Genomic DNA, 13,184 nt, shown 5'->3' with positions numbered 1-13,184 from the left:
CATGAATAAACGGTTTTAAATATTCTGTTTCTTCCCTCTCTGGTGGTCCATAATAATTTCATTTGTATGTTAATACCTCAGCAGTATCCAAACGGTGACTTTGCAATAAAGACATAAATAAAATGTCTTAATTAGGACTCGCTCTTACTTCGTGTCTTAAAATGGAGCATTCAGCTGAGCTGTAAAGCAAGAAGCGGGCGCTTATTTCAGCACAGAGTTATCTGCCGGACTATCTGATATGTTGAGCATGTTGCTCTTAAATAACAGAGGTATCAGAAGTATCAGTGAATGTGCCTATGCTAGCTTTTTAATTTCCTACTTTGTCATCTCTTGGGGGAGGGATTAGGAGCGTAGACAAAGCCCTAGCTGTTTTTGGTGCGTGGCCGGAACACGTGCTGTATCTCATTAACAAAACCCCCGTTTGTAGTCGGAGCTGGGAGGTTTCCCGTGGAGCCCTGTTGGGGGCTAAAGGGAGCTGCAAAGTCCAAGAGTGGTCTGGGTTCGAGCGATTGGGGCGCTGGGGCAGGAGGGGAGAGTTAGGGGCGTCGTGTTGAGGACTCACCCCGGTCCCGTAAGCGGTCTGACTGAGCTCCGTAACCTGGTTGATGGTTTCTGCTCCTGAATTTTGAGGTTTCCCTGAAAATCTTGGTTGCTAGGAGGAGAGCTGCAGAGAATGCCCTGAAGAACGTTGTTTTTCTCCCCCCCAAAGGTCGCGGAGCCAATAAAGATCACTCTAAACAGGTTTTAAAGCATCTCAGATTGCAATCTAGAAAATTATGGGAGCTCGGTAATTAGGGCATGTTTCTGAGTCATTGCTGTCACAAGGTCTGTTCTCGGCATGGCTTGGAAACCAGCGCTCCTTGTGATACGAGGAGCTTTTATTTTGCCTGACTTTGGGAAGGTAAAGGTTTCCAAAGCCTCGCGTCGTGTGGATTTATTGCTTGCTGACGAGCTTTCCTACTCGTGATCATCCAGAACGCTATCCCGGCTGCTCACGATGGCTTATCGTTACAGAAACAGCAATTTTGTGCCGAGAAAGGTAGAATTAGAGAGGCATTTAATTTGTTTTATTTTTAGCCGTCTTTAACACAGTGTAGCAGCTGGAGATAAGGAGAGCCAATACCATACATTGCATCTCTCCTCTGGAGGCTGCTGGAAGTGCTCCATACGTTGCTGGCAGCCTTTGTACTGGTACCCTCGTCCCAGTGGGTTTTGTCACTTAAACCGATTTCTTCAGAAAATTGGGGGAAGATGGGGAGTTTGGAGGAGTGTGAGAAAATGGTGCAGTCGTTGGGCTCATCAAAGGAGAGGGGGGTGTGTGTATGTATGTTAGATAAACATTCCCAGTATTTTCACCACAGTCCCGAATAGCCAGTTTTTTTAGTTTTCAAGGTATAACTGAAACGCGTGTGTTTTGATGCGAGGGACTTCTGGCGTCCCGAGCGTTGCGGTGTGGCAGCTCCGTGCAGAGCGTGGTCCGGTGCCCTCGGGAACGAGGGCTCTGCCTTCCGCCGGCTTGGGAGCCAGCCCTCCGTACGGGGACACGGCATCGAGTTGTTCCTAGGAAATGCCGCCTTTGGTCTCCCTGACGCGCAGCTGCTGGCGAAGGCCGGCGGCCGTGTGTGCGTTGCCATATTTGTCGTTAAGCATTTGAGATATCGTTTGACAAATTCTCCGGAGCTGAGTGACAGCGCTACAAAGACAAGCGATTGTGGCTCATCGGGTGACGGTTCCCCGCGTTTGTTAAAGTGGATTTTAAGTGCAGTTTTCCAGGACTCTGGAATTCTGCTTGTTGTTTCCATCAAGATGCGTTTCAGTTAACTCGCGTTATTTTCATCCCGGCCCTCCGCGCACGCTTCTTTATGGTCTGTCTTTTACAGATCAGTTGCTGTATTTATGAAAGAGCCCAAACCCAATAATGCGGTCTGTGCCTTTCTGAGTACCTTTTGTTTAGATTCCTTTATTCTTCTGTCTCTGTAAGCTTTCAAGTCTTCCTTCCATGCTAGGCACGTTGTTCTAAAAAAAAAATTTAGAAGTACGTAAGTATTTTTCGTGGCAAGCGAGGTATGGGGCTATAATGAATACGAAGCGTGGAACATGGTGGTATGTAGTTTTCGTAGGCCAAGTGTGTTACAACTATTCTATGGTATATTTTATTTATTATAGTAATGGCCTCGTTGCGATCACAGTGCCTTATTCTTTGCAAGTGCCTGCGTAAAGACACAAGCCCTCTGCGTTACTGGCTTAGGAACCTTAACAGTGGTGAATGTTGAACGCTGCTTTTGGTGGTGGCACGGGAGGGAGAGTCACCGTGCAGTTCGTGTCGTGAGTCGCTGCCAGCGGAAGCCGGCGCTGAACTGGGAGCAGGATTTCTGCAGGGTAGCTGTCGCCGTGGCTTGGTGTCCTGCCGCTGGTGAGACGGGGGGCTTTGCTGCTCTTCTGGCGCGTTACTTTGTGCGTTACGCGGAGGGGAAGTAGACACACGTACTACTGCGGTGGGCCAAGTTCTTGGACTGTGAAACGGATGTCCACGACAGCAGAAAACCCCGGGACTGATGGTAATGGAGTTCAACAGATGTTGGCAGCCTGGCTAAAAACCCCTGCAGAGCTGGCGACGGCAGCCTCCTTTACGGCAGCTTTCGCCTTCGCACATCTTGCGTTTCCCTGTGTCTGGAGCAGATCTGCTTTGTGCCGGGGGAAACGCAGGCCTGGAGTAGCCCCTGGCATGGGGCATTGGGCTGGTTTGGAGTTACCAGCAAGGAGAAGAGGCGCAGACATCTGGAGAAGTATTATTTCAGGTCACATTATTTTGTTATGAAATAACAACAAAGCAAGAGGAATGCGATTGGCCAAGAAAAGCTTCAAGCTGTGCGAGCGTTTTACTGAATAATGCAGGCCGGGGCTTGCCTGGTTTATATAATAACGGGGGAGGAAGGAGTTTTGAGCGTGGCACGGAAAAATCATCCCTGCTTTTCAGATGGCTGAAGATATCTGGCTTCAGTCAAAGTGAATCCAAGTGAATCCAAAATATTCAGATGTCCTGCTGCATCAGGCCGGCTTGTCAAATCATGGTCTTAATGAGCGGTGCAGAAACAAGCGCAAAAAACTCCTGCGTTATTTTTGATCTTGCAATGTGTCTCGCATTTAGGAGTATCTGGAGCGTAACGTTGTGCTGGCTTCTAGGTAAAAAGATGAGGTTTTTGTCGACCGGGGCGTAGCTGACCTTCAGAAGTCTGCAGTCATGAAAGTGGTTGGGTGTAAAAGGTCTTTGCAAGCTCGGGGGGAGATCAACACGAGAAATAAGGCGGTAATATGATTTAAAGTGGGATTCAGTTTAAATTAAAAAAGCGAATCTCTCCGATTTCCACCTGCCGTTTCCTATAGCGTATATATCATCCTGTAAAGATCCTAATCAGTTTATAAAATATTGCAGCTAAATGGTAACATTTGCTTACTGAATATGTGCTGGCCAGCTTCCTCCTGGTCCATCCTTTGTTTAAAATGCTTGTGCTTGGGAATAGCAGAGCCTGTGCAGAAAAACAAATGTTTGGAGTAAGCACCCGAGGTGAAAGGGTTAATGAGGAACGGGAGTGCGAGGGTGCCGAGGGTGCCTACGGTGCAGGGAGAGTTGCGGGGTGAGGGATGACTTTGGCTGTGCCTGGGTGACACGTCGCCCCTGGGGAGGAGGAACCAGCCCGGCCTTGCATTGGCGGAGGCTGCGTTTCCCAACCCGGCCCCGCTGGCTGCCGGTACGGGAGGAAGAGCCGGGGAGGAGGAAGGGCTGGAGAGCGAGAGAAACATGCCGAGCAGCCATGCCAAGAGCCCAGAGACATTTCAGCTGCTTGATTATAGAGGTGCTTTGATCTACAGTGAATAAACCGATAATGCTTAAATTATGAATTCCTTTTCTTTGTCTGAAAAGCTGGATTAGCGTGGCTTTGTTGGAGGAGTGATTATCGAGCAACTTTTTTTATTTTTTTTTTTTTTTTTCTGGAAGGGCCGCTAGATCTGTGTTTACAGCTGGGTGCTGCCATCGCGCTGTGCTGGCGGAGGGGCTCGGTGACATAACAGCTCTCGCACGTCCGCGTCTCCTCTGCTTCTGGTTGAACTGTAAACCCCTCCGAAAATACAGCCTCGGCCGCCTTCGTTACTGTGTGGAGCTAATGATTAATCGGCATGAGTTGCAGACGGGAAGAGGCACTAAAAAGCCTTGTTTTCGTTAGGGTCTGCGGATTCGGAGCTGAGCGAACGCGCCTCTTTGTTTTCTGTTCGGTCTGCCAGCGATTGTGAAACGCAGCCTTCTTGCAAAAGGCTGACGCACAGGTATAAAGATAGGAGGCGAAGGTTGAGAGGAGCCGCTCTGCGAACGTTACCAAAGGTCGCGGCGATGCCTCCCCTTGTCTTTTGTCCCCTCTTCCCAGCCCTCGGGATCCGGACAAAGGTTGCTCCTCGGAGCGCGTTCGCCTCCATCTTGCCTTAACGTGCGATCTGCGTAACGAAACGCGGCGTTATCGCTGCCTCTCCTCCCCCGGCCCTCCAGAAAGTATCTTTTTTTTTTTTTTTTTTTTTCTTGTAATGTATTATTCTGCTGCAGTAAACCCGTCTGGTGATGCAGCACTGCAGATCTCCCCTCGATGCGGTCCTCCTCCCGGCAGCATCTGCCAAGACGGGAGCAGCTCGGAGAGATGCCAACGGGTGGGGCTGGGTCGGATCACCAGACAGATTAATCTTCACGGTGGGGGACCGAAGGATGTGTGTAATCACAGGACCACGTTGGGGCAAGGAAAATGCAAACCTTCCTCTCCCAGCAGCTGTCCTTGAATACTCGGGGCACTCTCCTTCTCGGTTTTCTTTCAGCCCCCCCCTTACGCTCCCTTTCGCCTCCCCCGTCTGCCTCCCTCGCTTTCAGCAAAGGCGATTGTCACAGATTATCCTCGGGGCTCGTCAAGGGTACGGTGCAGGACACCAAAGTGCAGCGTGTATTTATGTATCTGGATAACGGAGGGATTAAAACGCGCCGTTTCCAAGCGGGGTGATTTAGGGCCGGGGCTGCAGTGGAATACAGTAGTAGCATCCCCCATCCATTTCTGATTTAGAAAAAAAAATTAAATAAATTTTTAATTAATGGCAACCAAAGTACACTTTTCCCAATATAAAATTTAAGCTCCGGCTGCAAGAGTTTGCTGGGTGATTTTGTTGGTACACGGGGAGCGTATTACGTCGATGTTCTGTATCTTCTGCGCTTTCTGGGCAGCGTTAGCTCGAATATTTGAACGTTTTAACACATTTCTGGATCTTCTGCAGCAAAAGAGAAATAACTGAGGTCTGTGCGTATAACAACACGTATGTGTTACATTTTCAGAACGAGGAAATAAAAGGATTGTCAGGGTGGCGAGTGGGCAGAGTCGTTCAGAGCCCGTTTCTGACGGAGCTGGCAGGCAGCACGCCGTATCGAGGAGGCTGCGGTGGCTGCGCTCAGAAAGGTCACCGAGGATTTTAGGGGCTTGCGTTGTGCTAAGATACTATTTTTTTTTCCCCTCCCTGAAGACTGTAGACAAAGTATGGGCTTGTGTTGCCAGAAACCGAATGTGTAAACAGTGAGCAAAAGGAAAGTACGTGTTCGAACCAGTCACTTCTGTAACTGCGTTATTTAGAAGAAAAACTCAATGGATGCGAGAGTGGGAGCACTCTGTCCTGTTACCTCTTCCCTTTGCTGTCTGAGAGAACTGGCACTGGAAGGGTGTTGCTGAAGGGTGATGCTGACTAGGATACCTAATTATTTTTCATCGTTTTTGTCATGTTCATTCATGGCATGAACATTTTTTCAAATGGGTTCTTTCCTGTTTTCCTTCCCCCTTCTTCCTTCCCTGTTTCTTCTCTCTTGACATGTGCCACATCCAATTAGGCCATTTTTTTCCTCGCACAAATATTATTAACCCTATCCTCTACTCTTCTGGTCTTTCCAAATCTTGCCTTCAAGGTAAGATAACCTTATCCAGCCTCGGCAGAGTGCAAACTTCGAGAAACATCTTTCCTGCAGTGCTATTTGCCGTTATTTGCTCCTTGCAGCTTTTAATTAGAATTAAAAAACGACCAGTTTGGTGTCACAGGTTAGGAAACTCCTGAGAATTAAACGTCGCCATGCTGTACCCATGAGTACAAAGGCGGCAAGCGCTGCTCCGGGCAGCTTAGAGGCAAGAGCGCGTCCCGTAGGCGACCTTGCCTTTTTAGCCTAACTTGTACTGATTTGGAAGATGCTCTTGTTGGCGCACGTGTTCCTTAATGGACAGTGAGTGCGCCGTATTCGGTGGAGTAGAACCCAGAGGAAAATGAGATCTAAATCCGAACCAGATTATATATAAAGAGTAGTAGGTCAGGTTGGAATGAGAAGCCAGCAGTCAGCGACGCAGGTTTTCAAATCGTATTTAAGGATTAGTCATCCAACAACAATGATGAAATTTTAAGGTATGTTGAAAGCCACGCGTAAAGCGGAGTCAGACGCAGGTTCTGACAGCATTTGCTCCTCGGACAGGCAACTGCTGTAGCTTTTTCCTCTGTGTGTCGCTGAAAATATCTTTTCTCGTTTAAGATCTGTTTACATCTGTTCACCATCGTGCTGCCTTTGTGAAGAGAAATGTTTTTGCAATAGTTCTTCATAGGAGTTTACAAATATTTCTTGGTTAGTTTTTTATGTGTGTGTCCCTTTCCCGTTTTTCAGTGCATTCAAAACTATGGTTTTTGCCTCTCTTTGTCACGGATTAACAGCTGCAGTTAAAGCCCTTCCCTGTTTTGCTACATCTCCTGGCTGAGAGAAACGAGCTACCAGAACACGACCTGCAGTTCTCGCCTGTTTTAAAACATTGCTGTGTTCGTCCTTTCCATTTTATCCCTTCTGCTATGAGTTGATGCAAGTTCTTTAAAAACATTTTTACGTCATGTTTTCTTGTGTGCACAAACACGTTTGTTTTTATTTTCTTTTTTTTACGTAGACATTTACTCATCCCTAAGTGCCTGTGTTGCAATTACTTAATTTAACATCCATGAAGTAGGGCGGTGTCGCGTCCCCGTCGGCTTTCCTCGGCGCGCCTGTTGCGCGGCTCGGTCCGCGGCGGCGGGGTGTAAAGCCGAACCCCAGGAGCACCCCCGCTCCGGGGGCGCCTGTGTCGGCCGCGCTTCGGAAGCGTCCCGCGGGGCTGGTGGAAAGAAATGGGTCTGGGACCAGGCCCGAGGATCAGAGTGAAGAGTCTTGGTTTAGCGCTGAATGGATTAAATATAGATCGGAGTCGTGGAATTGCTGTGTCAAGGTCATTTTTTTCTTAAGAAAATTGTGGGGATGTCTTTATTTTTACTTGTTTTGACACAGTTTTGTTTTAATTATGTCTTGCTCGTCAGGTTCAAAATGAGAAGGGCTGCTCTAATTGTGAATACCTTTCTATTTCTTCAGCTGCTGTTGCTCTGTTGTTATGAAAAGGGCAGTCTCGTGGTAGGCTAACCAAAAGAGAGGAGTGTGGGATATAGCGATAAATGGCTTTTTCCCCTCTACAAATGGCTTTTCCCCTCGCCTTGAAAACGCGTCTTCCAACCTCTGCCGCGCTTTGAGATTGATTTTCCTGCCATATGGGGAGGGCGAAGGGTTTGAAACCGGCGTTGATTTTGCAGGAGGCAATGTTACTAAATGCGGTCTTTTTCTACCAGCGCTAATATGTGTGCTCTGCTTTGCTTTTCTTCCAGATATGGACGTGTCGAAAGTGTCAAAATACTCCCTAAGAGGGGGTCGGAAGGCGGAGTGGCAGCGTTTGTGGATTTTGTGGACATCAAAAGTGCGCAGAAGGCACACAACTCTGTCAACAAAATGGGAGATAGAGACCTACGGACGGATTATAATGAACCAGGAACCATTCCCAGTGCTGCTCGGGGATTGGATGATACAGTTTCCATAGCATCTCGTAGTAGAGAGGTTTCTGGGTTCAGAGGAGGTGGTGGGGGGCCCACTTACGGCCCCCCACCATCGCTTCATGCACGGGAAGGACGTTATGAGCGGAGACTTGATGGGTAAGTTCCAAGGTTTCTCTAGGCAGGTATTTTGTATTTGATATGGTGAGAAACACAAACTCGTATCTAGGGCCCCCAGATGGATTTAAAATTTTGGGAATTATCTATGTTTCCTATTTTGGGTTGGAAACGGAAGTGATTTCTATCCCAGTGGCTTGTGGATCCATAGAGGATGTTTTCTGCAGCTGGTTGGATATCTACACTTGAAATAAGGTGGTTTTAAGATGGAAGATTTCCTTTGGCCAGCATCGATATTGGAGTTACTCTTTTCTAGAAGTAACGATTCCATTTCTTGGATAATATTAAGGCCTTGCTCGGATGTATCCCTGCTGCCAGATGGAGCTATCTTACTCTACAACATGTGGTGAAGTTCTCTGTGGAGTATCTTCGGAATACTAGAGCCTAAAATTCTGTGAAAGCTTGATGCCTAGTTCTCAGTTCTCACTATACGCAGTTGGTATGTTAATTGGATTGTCACCACAAAATTTCTAGTAGACTTTAATGATGCGGCCCCTTGGATTCTACAGACAACACTTAGCCATGGAAATAACGCTTGGATGGAGAAGACCGAAGGCAGCTTGTGATGTTTCCATTTTGGATCTACATCATTTCCAAGTTATTGGGATTATTCTTTCTGATGGTATTGGCAAAAAGAGATGATGGACATGACTAAATTTTGGAAATTATAGTGTTTTTTTTAATGCTGGGATAAAAACTACTGCCTTGAATTTATTGGATGGTATACAGTCAAGACGCCAGTAGCCATGGGGAGTGGATTACTATCTAGTCTCTTAAAAAGCTCTTTGCTACTCCACATTAAACATACTTTAGTTTTAAGGACGTGGCGCTAATACCAGTTTGTGGATACGCCCGTGAGAAATGACTGGGCTGGATGGTTACAAAGGCGGCTAGAGGATGCCTGCTGGCCAGCAGCGATGAGTGCCCTCGTGCATTGGGTGATCTTCTACCAGCTGCTTGATTCAGACATAGGGCTGGAAATTAAAATAATGGATCTATTTAAGTGCCTTCTGTCTCAAGAAAGAAGTCTGGGGGTTTCAGAGTTATGGTTTCAGTCTGGGACTACTTCCTTCCAGTGGAATTTTTTTTTTTGTCTTGTCACTAAGATTTTTTTTTTTTTTTTCTTGTTGGTTCATCTAAAATATCATTTGACACCCTTGCCCATTAAGAAGGTGGATTACCCCTGTAAGAGGGGCCAAAATTGGGGAAGTTATGTTCACAATTCTCTCCCTAGATTTAATTGGGAATATAGGTCGTGTTTCCACACTTGGAAAAGGTTGGTATGTCCTGCCCTGTGTATATTAGCCCCTCTCCTAACCCAAGTCAAACCCTCTCTTTCCACTAACTCCAGTAGTACTTAGTACTAATAGATAAATCAAAAAAGCACTGTAGCCAGTAGATTTTCAGCTCTGCTAGCTCCTCTGTCTGTCTTCTGTGTCCTTTTCATGGATAAGGACTTTGTTCTTTTATGTCAGCTATATAGCAGTAACCCTCTACAAAATACTGCTTTTTCTCTTACCTCATTAAATCAGCTTTCACTGATTAACACTTTGTAGGATGCTAAATGCAATCATTTATGAAATTGTTGATCTTGGTCCTTCAAAAGGGGGGAAAAAAAAAAGAGACGTGTTTCTGTGCCAGATCCTGAAATACCTTTCAAAATGCCATTGTTGCGAGCAAGAGATAATGAAAATAGAAAGGCAACAATGAATTTCAAGCAGATACATAAGTTAATGACATTCTGTTGCGCTGGTGAGGTAGTTTCTTATGTATAATTTGAGAGAAAAAATGCAGGCAAAACACAAGCTAGCTCTGTAGAAACCTTGAAAATGAGTTCCAATTTAACAGCAGAGGGTGAATGTATTTCGAGGATGAAGGATCTAGTGATTCATTGGAGAAGGAATGGAAGGAACTTCCTGAGATGCTAATCGGAAAAGATGCAAACCCCATTTTCAGTTCATAAAAGAGACCTGAAATATCTCTGCCATTTTAAATAGAAGACAGGCCCGTGATGCAGGAGAGGAGGAGGAAGCACCAGGCAGAATTGGGTTATTAGGATTCAGGGGATTGAAGTGACTAATAATTGATTCTGAGGGAAGAATCAGAGAGAGAAGGCTGGAAAAAAAAGGTTGACGTGTCCTTCATAAGATGGATAATTAAATTTTTAAATTAACTTTGGCTACCCTGACATATTTAGAATTTTGCAAGTATTTTTTAAACATTCAATGTAATCATTTTTGATCTTTCATTTTGCGGACGTAACTTAGACATACCATCCCGGTACTTGTCTAAATTAGACCACTAAACTATTTGTAATGTTCTTTTTAACTTTATCTGTCAGTTTTACTATCTCTTTATTTGAGAGATCACACTAACTGTCTTAGAACATAGAGCCTTTCTCGATTGACATAGAAAATGTTGGAAGTGCTGAAACAAAATGGACCTTAGCTACCTGAGAGCAGCGTGCTTGTGAAGAGAGAAATTCTGTGATTGCAGTAACAATAGCAGTCTCGACAGACAAAAACACCTGCTGAAAAATTTAATTTATACTCCTTGCCTGGGGTCTTAGTATCTTTTTGGGGCCTGCACCCTTGCAGTTTTAAGTATTCTGACATGAGTAATCAAGATGTTTCTGGAGGGTATGCAGCTTTGACGAGAATCGAGTGTAGCAGTCTGATTAGAAGCAAAATTCCCTCTAAGAGGATGAAATATTTTAGAACAGCAACAAGAAAACCCCTCATTTTCTGGGCCTTCTCTATGGGTTACGCTACCCCTTTTGAAAGCAGCTTCTTACCTCTGGGTCATGCTTTGCACGGAGGCTTTCATGGCTACAGCCCAATTTGCGATGCCATTTTTGCAGAAGGATAATTAGAAGAGCTCCAGTAATTACCAAATTCCAGAAAAATTTTTGAAGCTCTTAAGCAAAAATGGAGGGGGGGAGGAGGGAGAAGTTAATGATGATGTCCGCAAACACAAAGTTTTTCTTGTTTACTGAATTTAAAAGAAAAATTAAAAAACCAAACACAACTTAAATGAGGATTCTGCACTGGAAAGCAGTATTTTTTTCCTGTGCAGGCAAGATGCTGGTCATGAAAGCCCGATATTGTGATTAAAACAAAATGATTGCTCAGCTTTATTGTATACAAATATAACTTCGGAGTCAAGTAATATGTTTTTACGTTTGTCAGTGTTTGCTTGATAGGTTCTTGCTGTTTAGTGAAGAAGCAGTCGCAAAAATAAGTTCAGAGCTGACGTGAATGTTTGCATGATTTGCTTTTAGTTGTGCTTGCCCCTTTCTGATGAAATATTTTTCCCCCTTCCTAAATGCAGGGCTTCAGATAACAGGGAGCGTGCTTATGAACATAGTGCCTATGGACACCATGAGCGGGGGACGGGAGGATTTGATCGGACGAGACATTACGATCAGGATTACTATAGAGATCCTCGAGAGCGGACTTTACAACACGGGCTCTATTATACTTCTCGGAGTCGAAGTCCAAACCGTTTTGATGCTCACGACCCCCGTTACGAACCTAGGGCCCGGGAGCAGTTTACATTGCCCAGTGTGGTACACAGGGATATCTACAGGGATGATATTACACGGGAGGTACGAGGCAGAAGGCCAGAGAGGAATTACCAGCACAGCAGGAGTCGGTCGCCGCATTCGTCCCAGTCCAGGACCCAGTCCCCGCAGCGGCTGGCCAGCCAGGCGTCCAGACCCACCCGCTCTCCCAGCGGCAGCGGATCCAGGAGCAGATCTTCCAGCAGCGACTCCATCAGCAGCAGCAGCAGTACCAGCAGCGACAGGTAAGGTCACTGCGGGTTGGTGCCCGACCCAGAGCCGCCGTCCCGTGGGCTTTGCCGGTCGTTTTCCGAGGCACGGCGAGGAGTTGCGAGCCCGGGCTGTGAAAACAGAAGGTGTTTTGTGGCAAAGCAGTATTCCTTGATGTAGAAGTAAACCGGCGTGCAATGTAAAAAGACGAAGTTGGCATGAAACAGATCCGAGGGGAATGCCGTTGCCGTTGTTAATTATTTTCCGTGGTGGATCTGCGCAGCATCCGTAAGGCGCTAGCTGGGCAACGCGGGGATGTACGGACACGAGGCGGTGCTACACCCCTGGCTGCTGCCTGCGTGCTTGGAGAATGGGGTAAAGATTTTACTTGCTTAAGTGAGGGAATAAGCAAATTTTAAGGTCAACTACTTCTTACAGGACACATTTTTAAATCCATTGGGAAATGATGAGTAGTATTGTCCGGTTGCCTCTCATTCCCTATCGCCATTAACGTTTAACAGGTTGATATGTTGCCTTCCCATTCTTTTCCCCCTGTTGCCTCACAAAAATGGTAGACTTGGAAGAATTAAAAGAAAAACCCAAACAAAGCCAAGTATGCCTTTCCTGGTGCTGCGCCCACGTCCTTGGTTCTGTAACGGCCGCGGTGGTTCTGTATTTGTGTGGCTGTATAAACTACATCTAGGAAAAAAATGACTACGAGAGCTAATAATTGGATTTCTTTTAATAATTCGAAAATTCTGTTGAAATGCCTCTCAGATATTTAGCTTTTTAAGAGTAAATTCACCCCAAGAGTGGAAACCAAGAAGGTACCGTTGTACCTGTAAATGTTTCACGCTCTGTTTGGGGAAGAGCGCTGCTCTTCAGAAGGGTTTCCAGAGTTGGAAACGTTTCCTTCGCATACCAGTTCTTTTCCAAAACTGAGAATATTCATTAAGTAAATAAGGATATCGGTATAATAAATACTTAGTGTTCGATTATCACTATGAGTGGAATTTTACTACTGGTAACTCTCTAATCAAGGTAATTATTCTCATAAAATCTTAACCTGCTTGAACATTGGCCCTTCTGGAAGGGTTTGATGGGTTGACGCTGGGGAGAGCGTGCAGCAGGGAAGAGGAGGAAATCAGTTCCTCCTCTTCTGATTTCCCCACCCCCCCGATGTCTGAAGAACTGTGCAAAGATTTATTTTCTTCTTCTTTCCATTATTGTTTTCTCCTCCTGGATTTAGAACTCCAGGTCCTGTCTTGGCTGGAGAGCAGGTGGAGAGAGAAGCACCTCTAGAATATTTGAGACGACTTTTAGGCTGCTTTAAAGGCTGGTT

General features: G+C 45.9%; 1 protein-coding gene across 5 annotated transcripts in view; it reads left to right on the top strand.

Moving 5' to 3' along the window:
* The window catches only part of SPEN (spen family transcriptional repressor), a 66,865-nt gene that overhangs the window by 11,418 nt on the left and 42,263 nt on the right, over window positions 1-13,184 (top strand). For 4 of the 5 annotated variants that reach the window (XM_082328843.1, XM_082328841.1, XM_082328840.1 and 1 more), the window contains exons 2-3: window positions 7,732-8,052; window positions 11,401-11,877. In XM_082328843.1, the coding sequence (XP_082184969.1) occupies window positions 7,732-8,052; window positions 11,401-11,877 (798 nt within the window). Of the gene's footprint in view, window positions 1-7,731; window positions 8,053-8,078; window positions 9,347-11,400; window positions 11,878-13,184 lie in introns of those variants that run through there. The other variant, XM_082328842.1, reaches the window with a different exon arrangement.

This window comes from Platalea leucorodia (assembly GCF_965183815.1).
Source record: "Platalea leucorodia genome assembly, chromosome: 17".
Lineage (NCBI taxonomy): Eukaryota > Metazoa > Chordata > Aves > Pelecaniformes > Threskiornithidae > Platalea > Platalea leucorodia.
Note: the sequence above shows the minus strand (reverse complement) of the source record. Positions and strands in the feature narration are given on the sequence as shown.